This window comes from Osmerus mordax, chromosome 19 (assembly GCF_038355195.1).
Source record: "Osmerus mordax isolate fOsmMor3 chromosome 19, fOsmMor3.pri, whole genome shotgun sequence".
NCBI classification, from domain to species: Eukaryota; Metazoa; Chordata; class Actinopteri; order Osmeriformes; family Osmeridae; genus Osmerus; species Osmerus mordax.
The window spans coordinates 9834414-9856560 of record NC_090068.1 but is presented as its reverse complement, the minus strand read 5'-3'; the positions used below and the strand labels follow the sequence as shown (position 1 = coordinate 9856560).

The 22147-nt window shown below is 45.6% G+C and overlaps 2 protein-coding genes across 2 annotated transcripts; one reads left to right on the top strand and one right to left on the bottom strand.

Moving 5' to 3' along the window:
• The first annotated feature begins 3549 nt into the window (after window positions 1-3549).
• unc119a2 (unc-119 lipid binding chaperone a2) lies at window positions 3550-11626 on the top strand. Its single transcript, XM_067256938.1, has 5 exons — window positions 3550-3847; window positions 8666-8779; window positions 8896-8995; window positions 9178-9350; window positions 9496-11626. Exons 1-5 carry the CDS (start codon window positions 3550-3552, stop codon window positions 9606-9608), a joined length of 798 nt encoding a protein of 265 aa, XP_067113039.1. The 3' UTR covers window positions 9609-11626.
• Window positions 11627-11723: 97 nt separating this feature from the next.
• On the bottom strand, window positions 11724-18647 carry slc13a2 (solute carrier family 13 member 2). The gene is made up of 12 exons (XM_067256937.1): window positions 18338-18647; window positions 16786-16914; window positions 16425-16561; window positions 16001-16233; window positions 15365-15551; window positions 14913-15035; window positions 14576-14785; window positions 13584-13711; window positions 13330-13445; window positions 12981-13142; window positions 12706-12843; window positions 11724-12594 (listed from the first exon to the last, which is right to left on the bottom strand). Exons 1-12 carry the CDS (start codon window positions 18437-18439, stop codon window positions 12463-12465), a joined length of 1797 nt encoding a protein of 598 aa, XP_067113038.1. The 5' UTR covers window positions 18440-18647; the 3' UTR covers window positions 11724-12462.
• Between the last annotated feature and the right edge of the window lie 3500 nt (window positions 18648-22147).

The window sequence follows — 22147 nt, the reverse complement described above, 5'->3', positions numbered from 1 at the left end:
CTTTCCTTTATTTCAGCACTGCCCTGGAGAGAGGGAGAGAGGAGTTGTTAGGATTGAAATAAAACACAAAACTGTGACATTCTCAGGCAAAACAAACATTAGTACATAGATAATCATTTGCAAATATATTTAAAAACTGTATCAAGTCATGTTTTTCTTAGTAGCAATCATTTTCTCCCATGTGTCATGGATATTACTTTTGTTCAAGCACAAAGAGACGTGTTTGTTAAATATGGATGAACAGGCTAACTAGATAGCCCTGTTATGCTATACCACTATGCGAAAGCTTTACTAGGTAAACAGAGATCTGCCTTTTTTGATGTCGTTTTTTATGTACGCAAGTTAAAGTCATCTGGATTCTGAGGTCTAAGGCCACTCTCCATTAAGAGTCCAGTATCTGACCCAGAAGGAGCCATACAAATCCGTCTACACACTGTAACTGCTCTGTGCTGTAATGGCTCCTCTAAAAACTTGACAGTTTCCCCTCAATTTTGTGCAAAGGCCAATGAGACCTACCTAAAATGGTGAGCTTTGTGTGTCTCGGGAGTTCCACTGAGCGGTCTGCCAGGCTAGTGTGTGTGGGGGTATATATACACCCTCGGGGAACAGGGGCCAGGGGGAGGCACGCCCAAGGTGATGTCAGCACTTTAGTTTTCTCTGGCCATTGTTTTTTGGGATTACACACACATACACACACAAAGAGAGTAGGTGTCTATGCTGCACTTCACACACACTCACAGACTCACACAACAAGCGGCGCATTCTATATGCCAGGTACATAATGCATGCCCATGTATGTGCATGTGTGTGTGCAGGCACATACATTCACATGCATACTGTATACTGTCACGTCAGGTTCAGGTAATGTTTCACAATATACCTAATAAAGAGTATGATTTACTTAATGCCTTTTCTTAGTTGTATTGGGCAAGCTTCATTGCAATCATTTGTGAATGACAGCACCCAGTTTTAAATTACATCACTGTTCGTTACTGAGACCAGAAGGATATGGGACGACAGGGCAATGAAGGGAATTGGAACTGCCCAGAGCATGGTTTGGATAGATTTAAATTGACTGGCACACCACTGACATGCTTTGGCTTTGGCTGATTATGTGTGATAGACAGTATAACTCGGATATAAATAAAGTGTTTAACAAGGGACAGAAAGTGAGGTTTTAACAATATGGAAAGAAAATGAGAGATAGAAATGGGTAAGGATTTTAGTAATGAGAAAGTTGTAACAATGATTTCATTTTCTCACTGGTTAGAATACAGTGCAACTGTATTCTGTCGAAATAGGATGTTCCATGCACAAAAAACAAACCCTTTTAACATTTTATTTTTCTTCATTATTCATTCTTTACAATGACTGAAGAATAATAATACATCTAGATCTAATATTCATGTACTGTAAATAACCAAGCCAGATGCATCCTTTGAAATACAGTCAGAGGGGAGAGAGGCCCTAGGCCATATACGTTCTGTACTACATTTCTACGGCTCTCCCTTCTGTCATTGTATTGCTAAAGCAAACAAGCGGAGACTGAACAAAACAGGCCTGAGAGACATAAGGGCTCCACAATGCTAACCAGCTAACAGAAGCCACCACCTCCTCGTCTCTCTCCGCCTAACAATGAGCATGTAGGACCAGCTTACTGAGGTCAGCACATTGCCCAGGGCTGTATGTGTGAGTGTGTGTGTGTGCGCATGCATAGGTGTGAGTTCACGGAACAACATTAGCATATATTCCTGTGTAGTGTGTGTGTGTGTTTGTGTGTTTCTGCTGATTGCTGACAGCAGGCCCACGAGTGACAAAGAGACTGACACGGTCAGCAAACCTATGGGGTAGGCCTGTGGGACTATAAGGTCTATCACATACAAACATACAGACCTTGCAGACATTTGACCATAACCATTCCAAAACGGAAGGGCAATCACACATAAACAAATGTACACTACTGAAGTCCAAGTTTAGAGCAGTTCAGACAGGTATCCACCTCGTTTTTAGTCTCGTTGCTCTGACTCTCTGAGAGGTTTTCTTTATAGTTCATTCCTACATTGTCCTGCTTTGTCATATTATGTAGTCAGTCCATTCTTGTTCTCACGAATGCAAGAGGAAAATATCCCAATTCCATTTTCAAAAAAGTATTTTCCATAAGATCAATTTTTCAACAGCAAACCACTATGAAGAAAGGTACCCAACTCACTGTCAGACATCAATTAGTCTTTGGCCATAGCAACTGGGATTGCAGTACATGGCTGGCTGGTATTGCAGTATGTGTGTATGGCCTCTAGAGTGCAACCCCTCCTCCAATGCATCGCAATGTCTTGGCTGTTATGTTTTAGAATGGAAAGGCATTTTAGAAGAACTGTGACATGTCAGGTTTCTTCTATGGTATTTAAGATTGCCGGGGATCTCCCAAACTGTAGTTTAAATTCAAAATTTAAATGATGGTGTCCAGTATCAAGAACACTCTGGTTGTTGGTTGAGAATTAGTTTACAAGCTGTTTAGAAAATCCCACTATTTTCAACACAGCAGCATACACTTTTATATATTTTTTTATCAACTTTTTGCTCATCAGTAGGATCAAAACAATGCAAATAACTATGCTGATGTATTTTTTTCTGTCTCTAAAGAAACATGTTCTCTTCCTGGTCTGTGATAATGCAGAGAAACTGAGGGTGTCTGGGAAAGATTCATAATGTCAGGTAGAGATTTACATTCGAATCTCCATAGGACACAATTAATTAGATAGGAAAATTATTTCATTCATTGATGATTCATTGATTTATTGACAAACTTGAGCTGCCCATCCCTTTCTCATTGAGACAGGCCATTACATTTTTACAAATAGTAACTTCAAATGTATGCTAATTACAAACCATTGCAAAAAAGTCTATTAAGCTCCAATTACCAGACACCTGTGGTGGTCTCACACTAAGCAGTCTCCTACAATTGCTACAGCTAAAAGGTTACGGTGGATGGAAATAGGCTACATTGTAACACTTTTTGAGTGACATCAGAAATGGACCATACCATAGTTGAGAGGGGAAAAGGGGCGCAAGGCTACCACAGGGGACTATTAATGCAAGCTGCTCGCTGATCATATGAATCATGATGAGTGGGTGGGCAAAAGCCGTTTCGTCAGCATTTGCACGTCAACCTTCCCTCCATAACCAAACCATTCGAAGTAAGACGTTCCCCCTCCCCATGACCGTGTGAAACCATCTGTTCGTCTTTATAAGACAACTGTTTCGTTTTGGAAAACAATTGTCTTAAGAATTTGACAACTCGCCAGCTGAACAAACCACCCGCACAGGAGAACCCTTGGTCCTTGGCGCTCCGCCGGTGAGTAGGCTAGGTTACGACAAAGACGAGAGCTCCGTGGTGCAGCCAGACTCCAGCTCGGAAAGAAAAGGGGATTTGAATTAAGCACCGGGCATAGACAGCAGCTGTGCATCCTTCGGCGAGGGAGGGAGGGTGGGAGGGAGGCGACTGTTTTGTATCTTGCAAGCCCGGGGTAGAAAGGGGAGGAGGGACGGAGAATGAGCTATTCTTGTACTAGTAGAGGCAACAGCCAGGACCCGTCAAGCGCTAAGTCCACCAGCAATAATCCAGGCAGTTGCGGTGGCGGAGATAACGGGGGCAGTAGCAATAACAGCTCCAGTAACGTTACCGGAGGCGGCCAGGCGAGCCCAAACCCTAACCCAACGGCAGCAATGAAAGTGAAGAAAGGCTGCAATTCGACGGACGTGGGGGCCCCGGTGACAACGGAGGAGGAGCTGCTAGCCAACACAATAATCACCCCCGAGGATGTATTGGGCTTACAGAAGATCACAGAGAGTAAGTTATTGGGACCGACACACTGCTCCTATCACGCTTACTTTGCATACACGCTCTGAACACACATACTGGCTACATGGGGATATGGAAATGAACAGCAGAATATGTTTGAGGCAGTGTCTGGATGAATGAGACTCAAGGGTTGGGAACCGTGCATGGCTCTTGGCAACACCACGTCTAGAAGGCAGTTCAAATTGTATAATGTATTTCCCTCAGCATGTGGATAGTGCTATGAACCTAACTCTTTACAATGTATAGGATATTGTAAACTAAGGACCTCACATCTTTAGGGGTAAAAATCATTCAGAGAGTTAAACTGTCAACAGTCTCTGCTACAATTGAAAGCGGGGGAGAGAGAGAGACTGCGTGTATGTGCACAGGATCAGCTGGTCCTATATCTATCCATCTCTGATGCCATAACCCTAGTAACTCTTAGGGCAGGACAGAGTTAGCTAACAGGTGGCCAGCAGGGCCCTTGACTATTTTAAGTCGAGTATAATACCTTACACAACAACCTGGCTGACAGGTAGAGGAACCAATGACTAGTCCTCAGAGCCTCATTGTGGAAAACTGTGGACTGGAGAGATTTGGTGGTTGCTGTTTGTCATCTAGGCACACACACACACACACCCACACCCACATTCTCACACACACACACACACACACACACACACACACACACACACACACACACACACAGAAACTGCTGTAGAACTGCTAAGACAAACAAGACCTCCATCTTTATCTTCTTCAATGATTCATTTATCTCTTCAACTCCTTTTCTCACCTATTTGGTTGCTTGTCTTGCCCTCCCTCTGTCTCTTGTCTCTCTTCATGGCCTGACACCTGGGAGCCTCAGACAATTTATTTTCCACAAGATGGAAGCCAAATGTTTCCTTTTACCTGTCTCCATTTACCCATCTCTGGTCCTGACAGCAGAGACCAAATGAAAGATAATGTGCATGTATGTTTGTTTATTGGTTTAACCTAAGTGAGGCTTCCCTGGCATAACTTGGCTGAGACGTGTGGGAATATTTTAATGAGTCTGTCTCCCGAGACCAACGCTGTTATCGTCATAGAAACACTATGGCTCCCAGCATCCTTAGGGGCGTTGGGACTCGCTTGATTTCCTCTGCCACTTAAAGGCATACTTGAATCACCCTAGCTACTTGTATGTATCCATGGTTACTGTCCAGAAGACTGCATCTACATCCAGCCCTCTCTACATGATCCTGGCTCCATCCTTAGAGGTCTCCTGCCTCTCCACATCTCTGCTTATCCACTATTACCACTATTAAGTTGACCAGCTCCTTAGTCTGTCCTCCTGTTCAGAGCAAGAGTTGGTGCTGTTGTGAAGCACCTTAACTTCTTTACTTTATGCATACACACCTATTGACTTCATGCATACACAACTATTTATACTCAGCTATAGTACCTGGGAGGGGTTTCAGTCTTTTATATCAGACTCGAGTCAATAACTGTCAAACGCACGCTACAGTGGGGAGAGCCCTCGCTCGTCAGCCGTCAGCATGAGAGGCAGCCTGGCTGCTGGCCTTGTCTTCTCTCCCACTCTGGGCAAAACGAGGAACGCTCCTCCCCAATGCAGAGAACCACCCCGAGCAGCTCCCAAGAAGAAGAGGAGATGTCAATATCTAGTTTTCAAAACCCTCAGACTCCATGCTTAACCTGAGCGGCACACAATGGCGGGAGCCCAGCAAACCACTGCTGCTTGCTAACAAATGGTCCCTTGCAAAACCATGCTTGAGTAAATCTTCCCCATCTCACAAACAAGGAAAAGCTTCACCTCAGCTTCTCACTGTGACCTGTTATATAGCTTTGAGTTCAAGGGTCTAAAATCCCTTAAATCATACAGATTGATAAATGGGACACTTTTATGTAAAGGTGGGAATACCATAAATGTAACCTATCTCACACGTAGAGTACACACACACACAAACAAGCAATGCTTTTTTTCCAGAAGGATGCCTGTGTATTTGCATTGACCCTATGTGATATCCTACTGTATGGTTTAGCCCTGCCTGTCCAGTCTTTACTTCTGAAGTGGCGTCCCCCCCCCACACCTTACTTCGTCTTAAACCTCACACCTGTCTACAGTCCGCCCTCAGCCCCTTCCTCCAGTCCTAAACCTCACCCCGCCCCTTTCTGCCCCCTCCCTCCCTCCTAAAGTGGATTTGCGTTCATGCGAATCACTAAACCAGATTAGTCCAGTTGAGCTTCGGAGTGCCTTCCTTCGCCGTTTGGTTGGCTGCTCAAAATTCCCAAAACTTTTTTTTCTTCGAACTCTTTTAGTCTCCCCAAGACATAATGGCCACTCTTCTGGTCGTTCTTAGTCTCTTGGATGACCTGGAGGAGGATTTAATTCATGCTAAATCAATAAAGTAGGGAGTCAGGTGGCTGAGCGGTGAGGGAATCGGGCTAGTAATCCGAAGGTTGCCAGTTCGATTCCCGGTCATGCCAACTGACGTTGTGTCCTTGGGCAAGGCACTTCACCCTACTTGCCTCGGGGGAATGTCCCTGTACTTACTGTAAGTCGCTCTGGATAAGAGCGTCTGCTAAATGACAATGTAAATGTAAGGCAAGACTTGACAGTGAGTCACTATCTACTAAGACCACACACAACCCTTACATCTGCAGGGCTGCTGTCTGCAGCATTCTGTCTATACCCAACTCACAGCGCCATATTCCTGACCAGACAATGGGCTCGCTTCAAGTTGAGTTCACAGTTTTACGTGTATTTCCAGCAGCATCCTGATTGGCTCGGAGGAACAAGGACTCTCATTGGTTAAGGGGTCATCGGCGAGGTTATAATGATGCCACTAAACTTTGAAAGTGATGTCATACTCCATATTATGATCTGAAAGGCAACCATTATGTGTGGGAGGCATGGTGACATGGTTTAGTTTCCATGCCAGCATGCCTATGTGTTTTTAATCCAAAAACAGACCGTTGCCTCCAGTGTGCTAGCTCCCCCTCTTTCTCCGTCTCTCTCTCACCCCCTCTTCAAGCTAAGAGGAGACACATAAACACCCACTCCTACCCCCAGCTGGCTAATCTCTAAGGATTAGTGTTTAAAAATGGCTTCAACTGTCCCACAGTTCTGTGTCGCTATCAACCCCCCTCGTGCAACACACCACGTGAGTCATCAGGGAGCGTGGACGCTCCCTCAAAATATGTCCTCATACGTTCCCCATGTCAAGAACAGCTGATTTTTGAACAGCTGGATTGGGTGAAAACGCTATGAATTTGATCATATCAAATGACATAACAAGGGAAGAGAAAATGACTTGAGAGCAGAGTTGTATTTACTGAATGAAGGGGTGTGTGATGTGTACATTATTGTAGAGATCCCTCTGTGTCAAGGAGGATGGGCTGGGCCTGCTTGTCGTGCCTGTTCTAAATCTGGAGCAGGAACCTGGCACTGCTTGTTGCTAGGTGATTGTGATGGCTCAAGTGCAGTAACGTATGAGAAAATATGAAGGCTGTGTCTGTGAACTTGTACATGTATGTGTGGTGTTTCGTGTGAGCTTGTGTGATAGCAAGTCTGAAGCCATATTTGTGGTGAGCTGTTGACTTCCTGTAGTTGACTGTTTTCAGAGATGTAACAGCAAACTTTCTCAACTTGACTGTGGTTTGGGGTTGTCTCCTTGGGTTTGTCTCCCCTGTCAGCTCTCATCTTTGTGCAAGTCTGTTTTTGGTGTGTGAGAGGAACTATTTCAGATGTTTATTGGATTCATATAATAATTGCTGTGATGGCAGTGTGCCAGACTTTACATAAGATAATTTGCAGCATCTCCAACTCTCTCTCACACACATGCATGTTTCTGCTGGGGTGTGTGTCTAACTGGAGGCTAATCTCTAAAGACCTGCATGTGTGTACCACCATGCTCTGTGACTGATAGTGGTGTGTGTGTGTGTGTGTATATTGGTGGGGAGATGTTTGCTTTTGTGTGTGTGTGCAGTTGTGTTTGGTATTAGGTAATAGGCTGAGTGTGAGATCTTTTATGCAACACGCTCAGGGTTGAGATGTAACACAGAAGGACAGACACAAGCACACACACACTTGCTCGAGGGTATTAGAGAGCTCCATGGAATCTGTCAGAAGTGGAAAAGACCCTACTGCCTACTGCATACACATGTATTGACTTGAGCCATGCTGTCTGTAGAATAGGATTGCCTAATGTTGGCAAAGAAAGTGGAGGCCACATTCAGACAAACAAGGACACCAGACTCGACCACATGAAAGAAAACTGCTCTGGACGCGCACACACACTCACATAAACATACATACACACACAGAGGAACTGGTTATGAATGCACATAATGACGTATTAGCGGGAAGGGGTGCAGGTGAGATCTGGAGCAGGCCAGACGTAAGCCTGAGGCTCTCTTGGGTCCCTGGTCCCCGGATCCAAGGGTGCTCCTCTGTTGTCAGGTCCTCTCTCTCACGTGATGATAAGAGGAGCCTGTTGGAGGTAGGTTAGCTGAGGTAACAGATCTTATGGTCATGACGGATCTGTTGCTACACCTGCCATGGGCATCAGTGCTCCCAGGAAGCAGGAAGTCAGACCTGCAGCTCGGCTCGGGAACACTAATCAGCAGTGACACTACCTGGTGATGGCAGGAAGGATTAGAGTACTATATATAGCTGGGTGTGTGTGGGGGGTAGAGGTGTGCTTCTGATACCATGCAATACGTCCAGATATCTTTTAGCAGGTTTCTGTTATATATTAACACTCCTTTTTGTTTGTTTCTCCCCTTCCTCCTGTCTTTCTTTCTTTCTCTTTTTCTCTCTGATAGACTACCTGTGTGGGCCCGATGAGAATGTGTTCAATATTGACTTCACCAGGTTTAAGATCAGAGATATGGAGACGGGCACCGTACTGTTTGAGATCACCAAGCCTCCTTCCACAGGTAAGACACGTGAATAACTAGGTTTCATGTCCAGTAGATGTTAAATATATTTACTGTTTTAAACTTTTAACCTCCCCCCCCCTTACACACTCTATTTCTCTCCCTCTCTGTGTCAGATAAAGCAGGAGACAAAAGGGATGTTGACCCAAATGCCGGCCGCTTCGTCCGCTACCAGTTCACTCCCGCCTTTCTCCGACTGCGACAAGTGGGCGCCACGTAAGTGTGTCTCTGCTTATGCAGGGAAGAGATTAAACCTTGGGAGAATTTAGCCAAACTCCCTCAGACAAAAAGTCAGGAACACATTCATCAAGGAATTACAGCGCTAAGGAGCTTTGAATATAACAACTATCTCTCTCTCTCTCTCTCTCTGTCTCTCTGTCTCTCTCTCTGTCTCACAGTGTGGAGTTCACAGTTGGCGACATGCCCATCGAGAACTTCAGGATGATTGAAAGGCACTATTTTAGAGAGAAACTACTCAAGAGCTTTGATTTTGAGTTTGGCTTCTGCATGCCCAGCAGCAAGAACACCTGCGAACACATCTACGAGTTTCCTCCCCTGTCCGAGGATGTCAGTGAGTAGACACGCACAAGCACTCAGGAACCCCCTCTCTGAACTGTTCAGTCAGCTGAACAATATCTAAGACGCAAATCTGTACAGCCAATGATCCAGGGCTCTGTTTGAACACGGGCTGAATGTGTCTCTGTCGCCCCCTGCAGTGAGAGAGATGATCCTGCACCCATACGAGACGCAGTCAGACAGCTTCTACTTCGTGGACAACAAGCTGGTGATGCACAACAAGGCAGACTACTCCTACAGCGGTGGCCCGTAGGGGCCCTGGCTGGCTGACGGAGGGACAGATGGATGTATGGACAGACCTAGGGACCATGTATGCTCCCCTGCTCTCCCCCCATCCCAATTCCCTCCTCCATGGAACAGCTATGGTCCCACTCCTCACAACAGCTCTCAACACAACCAGAGACCAAGCTGTTTATGTGTAGGAGTGTGTGTGTGTGTGTGTGTAGGTGTGTGTTTGCGAATGTGCACACTTGTACATGCGAGCGCATCTAGATAAAGTTTGTTTTGAATGCAAGAGTCTGGGAGAGCACACATGCACGTACACACACATACACACACACACGCACAAACAGACTTGGTCAGACACTGCCATTGATCCAGTAGAGACTGTACCAGCATATAAGTGTGTGGTAGGGTGTGTCTGAGTAGTCTCAAAGGATATGAAAGACCAGCAAGGCTCTGTTTAGGACCAGTTGAGAAATGAGAAAGATAAGGCAAGTGCTATTTCTTCAGATTCTCTGAATGTGTGTGTGTGTGTGTGTGTTACCTTGTGGATGTTTGTGTATGAAAGTTGGTGTTTTTTTCTGTCGATGTGAGTCTCCAGCATGACAAAGTCAATTGAACTTGAATCTTTTCCCAGATATTCACCTCGACCTCTTACAATAAGCGCAGTTCACAGACCATCACATTTGTCAATCCGTATAATCGAAAATGTGTCTTTGTAATGATATGTTTCTTCTCAAAGATCAGTCGTGTTCCCAGTTCAGATACCTGGCGTATAGTACACTTTAGATGTGGTAGCAAATCGTTTAGAGCCATCCTATCATCTTATTGACCTATATGTCCTGCTGTGCTGAGAGCACAACATTTGAATGGACCTAAAGATAAGTGATAACTGTTCAAAAGAAAAGGGGATTTTGCCCTATGTGTATCGTGCCGTTTGCGTGTACCAGCAGATCCTCCCAGCGTCCTTTTTCACTTGATGTGTGCGATAGTCTTACAATGCAACTAACGTTAGGTACCGACCACATCCCATGAGGATTTATACTTATTATGTCTGTTTGTCTCTTGGCATTTGGGATATGTAAATCTCTTTTATAGGACCAAAAAGGGAAACTTGAAATGCTCTACTGATACACGGCAATGTCTTCGTTTTCAATTGTATTTGCGAGGGGAAAAACGTAATGAATCCCGGTCTGGAATGGAATGTAGGATGCTTTTTAAGCATTTACTCTTCTGAAAAGTCCACATCCTCTCTTCCTCGCGCTCTCCGTCTCCTGCTCCTCTCTTTGTCTGCTCTGAAAACATTCCAGAGAGTTAGGACCTGTGTGTTTGTGTGTTTAGCAGCAGGTGGCGCTGTCCTTATCCGGACATATCTTGGACAGTCAAAAGTGGCTTCCTACCCTCATCGACTTCATTGTGGTTGTACTGACACTGAGGGGTTAGATGGGTGACACACAAACTTCCAGGAAGCATCCATCACATTTGCTTTCATGTGTCCAGGTTGGTATGTCACTGGAAGTGTAGAGATCCAGACCTTCAAGGCCACAGTGTCACCTTGCGCTCTTTCTCTCTCTGTCTCTTTCTTTCTCTCTCTGTCTCTCTCTCTTTCTCTCTCTCAGGAAACCTTTTGTTCTTTAGGGCTGGTTAATTGTCTCTCATTAGAATGGGAGACAAGATCATTTAGTAATCATTTGGGACAGTGTGGATACTGGACCGAAGCGGCTGGTTTCCCTGGTGTCTGAGGTGAGAGGTGCGCCTGAGGACACTGTGGCCCGATTGGTGTAGAGTAGTGCCAGTGCCTGAGGACACTGTGGCCTGATTGGTGTAGAGTAGTGCCAGCTGTTGGAGCCTAACCTGACTCAGCCACGTGGGTTGAAATGGATTGAACTTGAATGACGATGTTAGTCAAACATGTATAACAGATTTATTTATGATTGTGATTCATGTTAAATGATTTTGAAATAAAACTGTTTAAATATGTAAAGTTTTTGACAGTTCAAATGCCTGTCTTGGAAAGCAAAAAATAAAGGTTTATGTGAATTTTTGAAATAACAATGGGTTTTGTCTTATTGTATAGAATAACTGTTCTTTACATGTATTTTGTAGTAAAAAATTTGGGGGGATAGACAAGGATCAGTCATTTAGGAAACATACAGGTATTTTATTTCCAGAGTACAAACAAACAAAAATGCTTACAATATTCTACACCTGTGAATGGCTAAACATGGGTTCCATCTGATCATGTTTCTTATGCAGTGTCATCTGGGATCCTGGGATTTTGACAGTGTTAAGTCCCAAAATACTATTTATAACGGTAACACACCCATATAGGAATTGTTACTATTCTTTACCCTGAGATGCAATGTATTGTATGTTCCTAACCCAACAAAACAAAAACGATAATAAAATATAATTGATCCTTTCATTTACAAATATGTATAATACAGTGATATGTTATGAATCAGAATTATGAATCAAGCAATTATAATGAACAGGGGACAGAGACATATACATGTATTTACAACTTCAAACTGAAGCATAAATTAATCACAACATGTGATTTGTTAAACATGGACCTCTATAGTCTGAATACTTACACCTAAGGAGATCCATATGTAGGTATTAAATCTAGGGCCAGTTGTGGCCCATGTGATTTGACATTTTGTTCATATTTTGAACATGAACCAAATGTTCATGTTTACACCTCATGCTGTGGCCCTGTCCTATAACTGATCACTCGTTCTATTTTCCTTTCTTCATAAGCTGTGCCTTCTCTTTCTCTTTTTTTCTTACCTTTCTCTCCCGCTCTCTCTCTGTTTCTCTCTCTTACTCACTCTCTCTCTTCATTTCTCTCTTCTCTCACTCGACCTCTCTCTCCCTATCCCTCAGGGTCCTCCATGGGTGATGTTGGCCCAGTCAGGGAAGGTGTTCAGCTGGAACATAGCCGATCCCCAGGTATTGATACCGAGGTTTACAGACAGAATCCCAATGATGTTCAGTATGAAACCTGCCTTTACCTGAGGGAGTGGTGGGGGGGGGGGGGGGACGACAACAGTAAAAATGAGAAAAAACATGTATTTTCATGGCTTTGTATTTTGGTTTAGTCGGTGTGCTATTTTGCTGCTCACCATATCGACAACTTTGAGGTTTCCGTAAGAGAAGGCGATAGCGTTGGGTGGGGTGGCCACAGGCAGCATGAAGGCCAGAGAGGCAGAGATGGTGCAGGGGATCATCACATATAGGGGGTGCAGCTTGATTGCTGTGGCCTGGGAGAATGGATAGAAGAACAGTGAGTGTGAGTGTGTGTGTGTGTGTGGGTGTGTGTGGTGTGCATATGCGTACTGTGTGTGTGTGTGTGTGCGTGTGTGTGGTGTGCATATGCGTACTGTGTGTGCGTGTTTACCATGGAGGCCAGGATGGGTAGGAACAGTGTGGTAGTAGCGGTGTTGCTGGAGCACTCGGTGAAGGTCCCCACCAGGAGGCACAGCAGCAGAGAGATGGCGAAGGGAGGGATACTCTGCAGGGGAGACAAACTATCCCCCAGCCACTGGGACAGACCAGACTCCTGCATACACACACACACACACACATATATAAATAAATACCTCTCTTCAGGCATAAAAGAAAATGTAATGTTGACACTAATATATCATCAAACTCAATAGGGGGAGAAGGTTTTTGTCCTGATATTGTTTAGGTACTGTAGTAATAGTTAAATGACTAATATCTTGGATAACAGCAGTTGGACTGACCTCACTGCCAGCGGCCAGAGCAAAGCCCCCTCCGAGCAGCAGGATGATGTTCCAGGGCATGCGCTCGTGGACCACCTTCCAGTTCAGCAGCATAGGGGGGACCTCCATCTTCACAGCTAGATGGAGGGGGCGGGGGGCGGGGGGCGGGGGGGCGGTGAGGTTAGGGTTACATTCCTTTAGTCTTTGTTGAGCAATAAACTTGAAAAATGAAGATGAGTTGAATCCAATCCAGTTTTTTTGGGGGGGGGTCTTACCTGGCTCCCCTCCCTCTTCCACCTCCACACCCTGGGATCCCGTACAGCAGGCAAACTGGGGAAGACGTGACGGGATGACGAAGAAGAGGGTTGACATGAAGATGGCCACCGTCCCGTCTGTCACATACCTGGGGGACAGTCAGAAAATGACAAACCATTGAGAGAACATCCCTCGGGTCTGTGCGTATGTGTGTGGACGGGTGTGTGAGTGTGGTGTGGCGAGGGGGGTGTAGGTGTGGTGTGGTGAGGGGGGTGTAGGTGTGGTGTGTGAGTGTGGTGTGGTGAGGGGGGTGTAGGTGTGGTGTGTGAGTGTGAGTGTGGTGTGGCGAGGGTGGTGTAGGTGTGGTGTGTGAGTGTGAGTGTGGTGTGGCGAGGGGGGTGTAGGTGTGGTGTGTGGGTGTGGTGTGGCGAGGGGCTGTAGGTGTGGTGTGGTGTGGTGTGGTGAGGGGCTGTAGGTGTGGTGTGTGGGTGTGGTGTGGTGAGGGGCTGTAGGTGTGGTGTGTGGGTGTGGTGTGGTGAGGGGCTGTAGGTGTGGTGTGGTGTGGTGAGGGGCTGTAGGTGTGGTGTGGTGTGGTGTGGTGAGGGGCTGTAGGTGTGGTGTGTGGGTGTGGTGTGGTGAGGGGCTGTAGGTGTGGTGTGTGGGTGTGGTGTGGTGAGGGGCTGTAGGTGTGGTGTGTGGGTGTGGTGTGGTGAGGGGCTGTAGGTGTGGTGTGTGGGTGTGGTGTGTGAGTGTGGTGTGGTGAGGGGCTGTAGGTGTGGTGTGTGGTGTGGTGTGTGGGTGTGGTGTGGTGAGGGGCTGTAGGTGTGGTGTGGTGTGGTGTGGTGAGGGGCTGTAGGTGTGGTGTGTGGGTGTGGTGTGGTGAGGGGCTGTAGGTGTGGTGTGTGGGTGTGGTGTGGCAAGGGGCTGTAGGTGTGGTGTGTGGGTGTGGTGTGGTGTGGTGTGGCGAGGGGCTGTAGGTGTGGTGTGGTGAGGGGCTGTAGGTGTGACTCACTGTGCATCTTTGTTGAACAGGTTTGTGGCCCAGCCTGGCATGAAGCCTGGTTCTCTGGTGAACCACAGCACAACCAGCAAGACGAAGATGGTCAGGACGCCTCCCTCGGCAAAGGACATTCTCCCCAGCTTCCTGTACTCCTCCTTCATCACCTCGTACGCCTCCTTATCTCCCTCGTTCTCAGTGCCACAGCCAAATGACTTCTTCATGCTGGGAAGGGTGCAAAGGTCAAAGGACACACCACGAGTTTATAAAACTGTAGCACCGTGGCTATAAAAACGGGTACACGTTTCGGTCCAGTAGTTTGGTCAGCGGTTGGTGAGTGATCGAACCTTACTTGAAGCCCATGTACATGAACTGCAGCCAGAGCCAGGATAGGGTCAACATGATCACCATGTTGGGGAAGGCAAAGCCGAACCAGCTGGCGAAGTTGACCACATCATTGTTTGCAGGGAAGAGCCTGTGAAGCAGTAGGTAGGTAATAAATACAAGATGACAGGAAACCAGACAAGATAGGGGGATAAGGCAAAAGGAAAAAAGTCAAAGTAAGACCTACAGCAGTAGTGTTTTCTTCCTGAGTGCGTGTGGAGAAGAATGACAGGGAGTTGGTGTGTGTGTGTGTGTGTGTTTTTGTGTGTGTGTTTGTGTGTGTGGGAGGGGGGGTGCATGTGTATGTGTATGAGGGTGCATCTGTGTGTGAGTGGTTCCATGTGTGTGTGGGCGCGTGTGTCTACCAATGTGTGTGTTTGTGTGTGTGTCTATGAATGTGTGTGTGCGTGTGTTTCTTACTTGTCCACTTGTCCCTTCAGGATGAGATTGGGGGTGGTGCCGGTGAGGGTGGCCGTGCCTCCTATGCTAGCTGAGTAACACACACAGAGACTCATCCCTTTGGTCAGGAGGAGGTACTTGAGATCCCGGGCCTTCTTCCTCACCTCCAGGATGGAGTCCACATCCCTCTCCTCATCCCTGGTCACAGCTGGGCGAGCAAGATATTTAGTTAGCTATGTTAGGTAGTGCTGTTCAAAGGAAATTGTCTAAAGGGAGTGGGGAGTGAGGTTTAGGATTATGTTAAAAGGTTGTTTATGAACCCTTACAGTAAATACAAGGTTTGTCTCCCTCAATATTTCTAAAAAGTTCTTGCAGTCATGGTTCTAGACTGAACGGAAGGCTACCGTGTGACGGGGAGCGGAATCAGAACGACTGCACGTTCGCGTGTGTGTCTGTGCGTGTGTGTCTGTGCGTGTGTGTCTGTGTGAGTGTGTCTGTGTGTGTGTGTGTGTGTGTCTGTGTGTCTGTGCATGTGTGTCTGTGTGCGTGTGTGTCTGTGCGTGTGTGTCTGTGCGTGTGTGTCTGTGCGTGTGTGTCTGTGCGTGTGTGTCTGTGTGTGTCCACCACAACTGATGTCCTCTTCTCGGCACCACTTACTCATGTCATCCAATTGCGTCTTGACGATGTCCTCCTTGGACATCTTGGTCTCCAGCTCGAAGGCCTGGTTGTCCTTGCCGGTGTTCCTCAGCTCCCTCTCGTCGGCCCTGGCCTCGGTAGAACACAGCTGCTCCAGCACCGCCTGGGCGATGGGCAGCATCATGGCCGTGGTGGCCGTGTTGCTGATCCACATGGACAGGAAGGCCGTCACCCCCATGAAGCCCATCATCAACCTGGGTAGATTTGGGGGATGGGGTTGGGAGGGTGGGGGGGGGGGGGTGGGGGGGGGGGGGGTGAGGAGACAGACAAGGAAGAGAGAAAAACAAGAGAGTGAGGAAGGTGGAGGATTGTGTCTTGTGTCAGTTGATCATGCAGTTGGTTGTACAGGCGTTTGAGCCGCTCCCACAGCATGGTAGACACTCACAGTGCGGGCCGCACCCCCACCAGGAGCAGCACTCGGAGGGCAATGCGTTTGTGAAGGTTCCAGTTCTCGACGGCAATCGCCACCAGAAGACCCCCAATGAACAACATGTTGGAATCCGTCAGATACTGAACACACACCTGTTTCACACAACGCGTTCACACACACACACACAGGGATAAATGCACACATCAGGTTGTGAATGCACACTGTGAAAATCCTATACCATCCTTTTTCTCAGTCTCAGAACAACAGTCAAATGATTTACATCTGAGCTCTACTCATCCGTCTGGGGTACACTTTCACAATGCTAAATCAGGTATAAGATATGGACGCGCTGGTGAACTGTGGGAAGATTGCATACCGCTCCAGACGTCATGATGCCCATCATAGGGAAGAGAATGACGGGCAGGAGAGCAGTTATTGCCAGGGGTATGCACTCTGTACACCAGTACAGAGCCATGAGGATGATGGCATAGCCACAGCGCGCCTCCTGTGAATCCACACATACAAACACATGTGAAAACACACGCAAACAAGCTAGCACATGCACACGCACATTAAAACAAAGGCAAGCATGCTAACGCAGACACATTCAAACACACACACACACAAACACATGCATGTGCACAACCATGCATGTATGAGGCCATAAGATTGTTACTACTGCATCTGCATCTTATCTATCTCGTCATTTTACTAAACAAAGACTTCACGTAGATAACTGTTACCTTTGCTCCTTAAACGGGTGTTCTTTAAAGATACTACTTTATGAGCTTTGAAGAGCAGCGCCACTTTATGGAGGAGTCTAATCTGTTCGAATCTTTCCATCTGAAAACTTTCCACACCTCTGCAGGAACTCAGTCAATGACTCAGCACAGCAGGTTGTTGCGTTTGTGTTCAAGAGGGCAGTGATTTTAGAAGGAGTAACTCTACCTACCATCTCCAGATGTGAACATGGATGATACATTTAGCCACAAGTCAAACATTATGTACCTGGACTCATATTTTCTATCCATTTTTCTATTTGTTTATCCTCCAGTGGGATGTGTGGTGTGATGTCCCCAGAGAGACAGCTTTCCCAGCCGTGCCAGCCATAGGGACTATCCAGTGCAATTGATCATTTTCCGTCTCAGACCTCCTGAATTGTATGAGTCTCAAACAAAGTTTAAAACTTATTTTGGAAGTTAAAATGAAAGCTCTTTTCAAATTGTTTAGCAAGTTGTGTTTCAAGTCGATTTTTACTGGGGTTGTGGATTAACAAGGGACCCTGGATGCGAAAAACGTGTTGGTGTCTTAGGGTCATTCGGTTATTATTAACCTTAACCTAAGCCTTTATCTTCAGATAATTGCTGTGGAAAGCTGATTGCAAGGACCTAACCTTTCTGTTAACATCACTTTGTTATCAGCTGATCTTCTTTAATTATGACTTACTTAATAAACCTTCAAGTCAACATGCATCACTGATACCAATAATAGTTCAAAGTAGATTCTGAGTCAGATGTTATTGTGTTTGATAATATTAGACTATGTATCGCCCGGGTTTCTATGTTTGTATTGGGAAAATTCTAATTATGTTTGCACAGTAGTGTTCTGACAATATTGATTCATCTTTGCTTCATTGTAACAGGGCGATTTAATTTAATCTCTACACTTCCCCGTGTAATGCTTCTATCAGAGTCCTCGTTCATAGTCAAAGCATCTTATAACGTTTCTTATGTCTTTTCACCAAAAGTCCTTTTCATGTTTCTTTTTCAAGCCAGCATGTAGTTCCTCTCTCAGATTTTCCAAGATTTAACAAAAGATTCAAGATCATCTTTAGTTCTCACTTGACACATGATCTTCCCACATCCATACAAAACGTGCCTACCCCCCCCCCCCCTCCCTAACACACACACAAACAACAGAGTACTTACACTCGTAGGGATAACCAGAGGCAGAGGCAGGATCAGAAGCGGGGTGAGAAAGATGATGACGTAGTTCCTGCTCCTCCATAACCAGAGAAAACCCCTAATCATGGCTTTCCAAAAGTACAGCACTGACCCCAAGTCAAAGGGAAGACACCCAGGCAACCCACAAGTATCGCTCCACACAAGTTCCGGAGACAAAGAGCTCTTTAATCAGAGATGGAAAATACTGTAAGAGCACAGAGATATGGCTGCACTTCTGATCCCCAGCTGACGGATGTGTGGAGGACAGCACGGCTTGTAAGAATCAGGCTGACAGCTGCAGAGGGAACCAGAGATGTGATGGTTTGTAATTTGTCAGAAAGTTGGTGTGTATATAACAGGAAACAAATCAAATATTAACTCAACAAAGAAGGAGGTGATCTCAGAGATAGGGAGAGACAAGGCTAGGGGGGGGGGTTGAGGGAGGAGGGTCTGAGGGTAAAAATAGACTTTTTACCCAATGAATGTGGTGCATTCTTACAGATCAGTTCCCTCTATGTGAAAACTGTGTCTATTGACAGACACACACATGCTCACAGGACGATGACTGGTGTTACTTTGGTGTTCAAGTTCTTTGGTGGTGAGGAAATATGGATGATTGTAACTGTGTGATGGTTAACTATCTATCAGGACTCATACCAATCACCCAATTGTTACAACAGCAACAGCTGGCTATTCTTATTACGACACCACATTCCCTACAGAGAAATAAGCAGAGGTTCTTCAGCCATTTACCTTTAATTAAATAACAATTTGAGCCACTTTTTTTCGGATTTACTGAGGCAAGCCATAATGATGTATGTGTGGAGGCTATAAACTCTTGAACAGGTCCTGATACCCTGACTTACAGGAATTATACAAGAACTCAATACAAGAATCTTCATAAGATGGGTTTCCTTCTTTGTGCATTTTATTAAGTCAGCTCTTAGATAAGGCCATGGAATTGTTGTAATAAAATAATAAAACATGAACTGTCTTATACTGTAAATGATAACATTCATTTATTGGTTAATGCTTGACCACTGCTGATTAAATATCTTTATGAAGGCAATTTAAACATAACAGAGTGGAAAACATCTAGTGCTTAAATGGTACAGCTGGCATTTGTACAAAACCATGTACTACCTGCAGACAACTGGGCTTTCTGACTCCATTAGATATAGTTAAAATTAAATACACCAGAGTCTGATCCATACATTTACATTTAGTCATTTTGCAGACGCTCTTATCCAGAGCGACTTACAGTAAGTACAGGGACATTCTCCCCGAGGCAAGTAGGGTGAAGCGCCTTGCCCAAGGACACAACGTCATTTTGCACGGCCTGAAATCGAACCAACAACCTTCTGATTAATAGCCCGACTCCCTAACCGCTCAGCCATCTGACTCCCACGTCCAACAGCTGGTCCATACCTTGTGAGGCTGTGCTTAGACCAAGTGACTCAAACCAACAAGGTCATGAGAATACAGTCACCATCCCATGCACTGCTCTTAACAAATCCCACTGTAGTCCAAGAGAAACTGTTGGTCATCCAAAGTTCATGGAACCACAGTTACCACAAATATTAGAGACGAATTTCAACAAAATATTGCTTCTGTCAGAAAGTGTAACGTTTTGGACACATTTTGTCATCAATCTGATTCACTATGAGACAGCATTCGAGGCTGCTTGACTAAGAAATGAATGAGTGTTTTCCACAAGAAAGCAGCAGTTTACTGTCCTGACTCAATGACTTTTGGAACTCACAGATCAAGGTCTAGCAAAGCAAGGGTCTGCAGTGCATGGGTTCTTAAAGACTGTTACTTAACTTACACAAATGCCCTAGCAGCACAAGGCTGAGGGTGTCAGGGAAAGTGGGAACAAGATCGATTTTATATACATTTACTACACCTTCAAGGTCACATGCGCGTGTTATTTCCACATATTTACCACTCAGACACAAAGAGAGCGCTATTTTATGTGATTGCAGTGCTAGCGCCATAACGTCTGCTGGCTCTCCTGCTGCTATTCATTCAGATCAGACAGTATAGTTCAGGTGGACTATGCTCCTCTCTATCTGCAGGTAGATTACAGTATTTAAATATATCCATCCTGCAACCACAAGCTCTTTTTGTGGTGAATCGGTTGGAGCCCTAGTGTTAGTGTGATGACAGCTGGGCAACAGACCGGTCTCAGTTCAGTTCAGGACTACTGGAGGTTTAACAAGATTACATGATCCAACTCTATCAATGGGATGTCCTATGCTGGTTTATGACCATTTCCCGCTTAGTTTATGATCCGAGTCCCAAGGCTGACTGATCTGATAAAGGAAAGCTACAGTACAGTGTTAAACAGCAGGCCATCCAATTCTATACAAGCTCTATCATACACAACAGCTCCGCCGATCAAAAGTCCACCCGCAGCATACCGGTTGGGCCCCACCTTTCCTCCCCCAGCATCCTCACATACAGGTTCCCCATTGAGATCATTTCAACTGTTCAAATAATCCCTGAAAAAAAGTAATGCCATATTCTACAATTTAGACTCAAGACTGGCGAGCAAACTACTTCCACCACTTAAGCACAACTTGTCTTCCATCTTCAACATTACTTTCAAACAGTTGAAAGTAGATGGAATCTATCAATGTTTAACATAAGACTGCAAAGATAGCATGAAAGACCAGGAAGTAGCAGATGCTGTAATCTCTCTCTCTTTCACACACACTCTCTCACACACACACACACACACAAAACCATTAAGCTGCAAAAGAACACCATGGCTTGTATTTTATCTGATCCCATTTTACAACCGATGATGGTTTTAATTGACTAATACTTTACAAGATCCATACTTACTGAGAGAGAGAGAGAGAGAGAGAGAGAGAGAGAGAGAGAGAGAGAGAGAGAGAGAGAGAGAGAGAGAGAGAGAGAGAGAGAAACAATAGACCTCAGATGACCCGCAGAGTTCAGTTCTGTCAGTGTGAAAACATACATGTTTCTGTTACCCGGTAGGTCCTTCTTTAGTTAAAGACTTTATCATTATTTCGTAAGTCAAGTTCATATTTCAGTGGAATGTAGTGCAGTGGAGCAGTGGAGTATATAGGCAGAGGAAACAATCAGTTTTTACCTAAATTGTCTTGGTAGAACTAGGCTTAATGCCATTTCAGTTATGAATGGGTGTAGATTGAGTGGAAGGAAACCAATGTACCCTAACCATCTTCAAATTGGAGGGCTTGAGCTGTTGAACGGACACTTTCCTGGGAGTCAGTCAGAGTAAATCTTCTGAAGATTCATTTCCATCGTTATTATGGTTCAGTGAGACATTGAGGGAAACAGAAGCTAAAGGCAATATGGACATATCCTCATTAACCTGGCCTTGTGAGCGCCCTTCCTAACACCTGTAATAACACAGTGCTTCATATCACAGACAGTTAGAGCCTTCTGGGGGGTATAAGTCTGAGGATGAGGCTGTGAAAGGAGAAAGGACTGGTCATAGCTGCCACGATGTAGGGTTCCCGCGCCCCCTGGTGGCCACAGAAGGTTCTGTCTACTCGCGATTCAGCTGTTCTTGGTACTGAACTTGTAAAGCCGCAAATCCGCCAGTCGAGCGACGAATTAACGGTATCACCAGGGCCACGATAAGGGCCAATAGCGAGGCTCACATTGGAAGGTCAACTAGATCAACAGAAGTAACTGCTTGCCTTTGTTAGTTTGAGTTCACATAGCCTAAAGACGTATCCGGTCATCAGACTAGCCCTATTGATTGGACACTCATGCAGCGTATTGATGTGCAGTTAGTTC

Coding starts and splice junctions, on each gene's coding strand:
- unc119a2 (XM_067256938.1), top strand. CDS start 3,550: ATGAGCTATTCTTGTACTAGTAGAGGCAACAGCCAGGACCCGTCAAGC. Junction 8,780..8,895: donor CACCAAGCCTCCTTCCACAG/GTAAGACACGTG, acceptor TCTCTGTGTCAG/ATAAAGCAGGAGACAAAAGG. Junction 8,996..9,177: donor CTGCGACAAGTGGGCGCCAC/GTAAGTGTGTCT, acceptor TCTGTCTCACAG/TGTGGAGTTCACAGTTGGCG.
- slc13a2 (XM_067256937.1), bottom strand. CDS start 18,439: ATGATTAGGGGTTTTCTCTGGTTATGGAGGAGCAGGAACTACGTCATC. Junction 16,915..18,337: donor CTCTGGTTATCCCTACGAGT/GTAAGTACTCTG, acceptor GTGGATTCACAG/GAGGCGCGCTGTGGCTATGC. Junction 12,595..12,705: donor ACCTCAAAGTTGTCGATATG/GTGAGCAGCAAA, acceptor CCACTCCCTCAG/GTAAAGGCAGGTTTCATACT.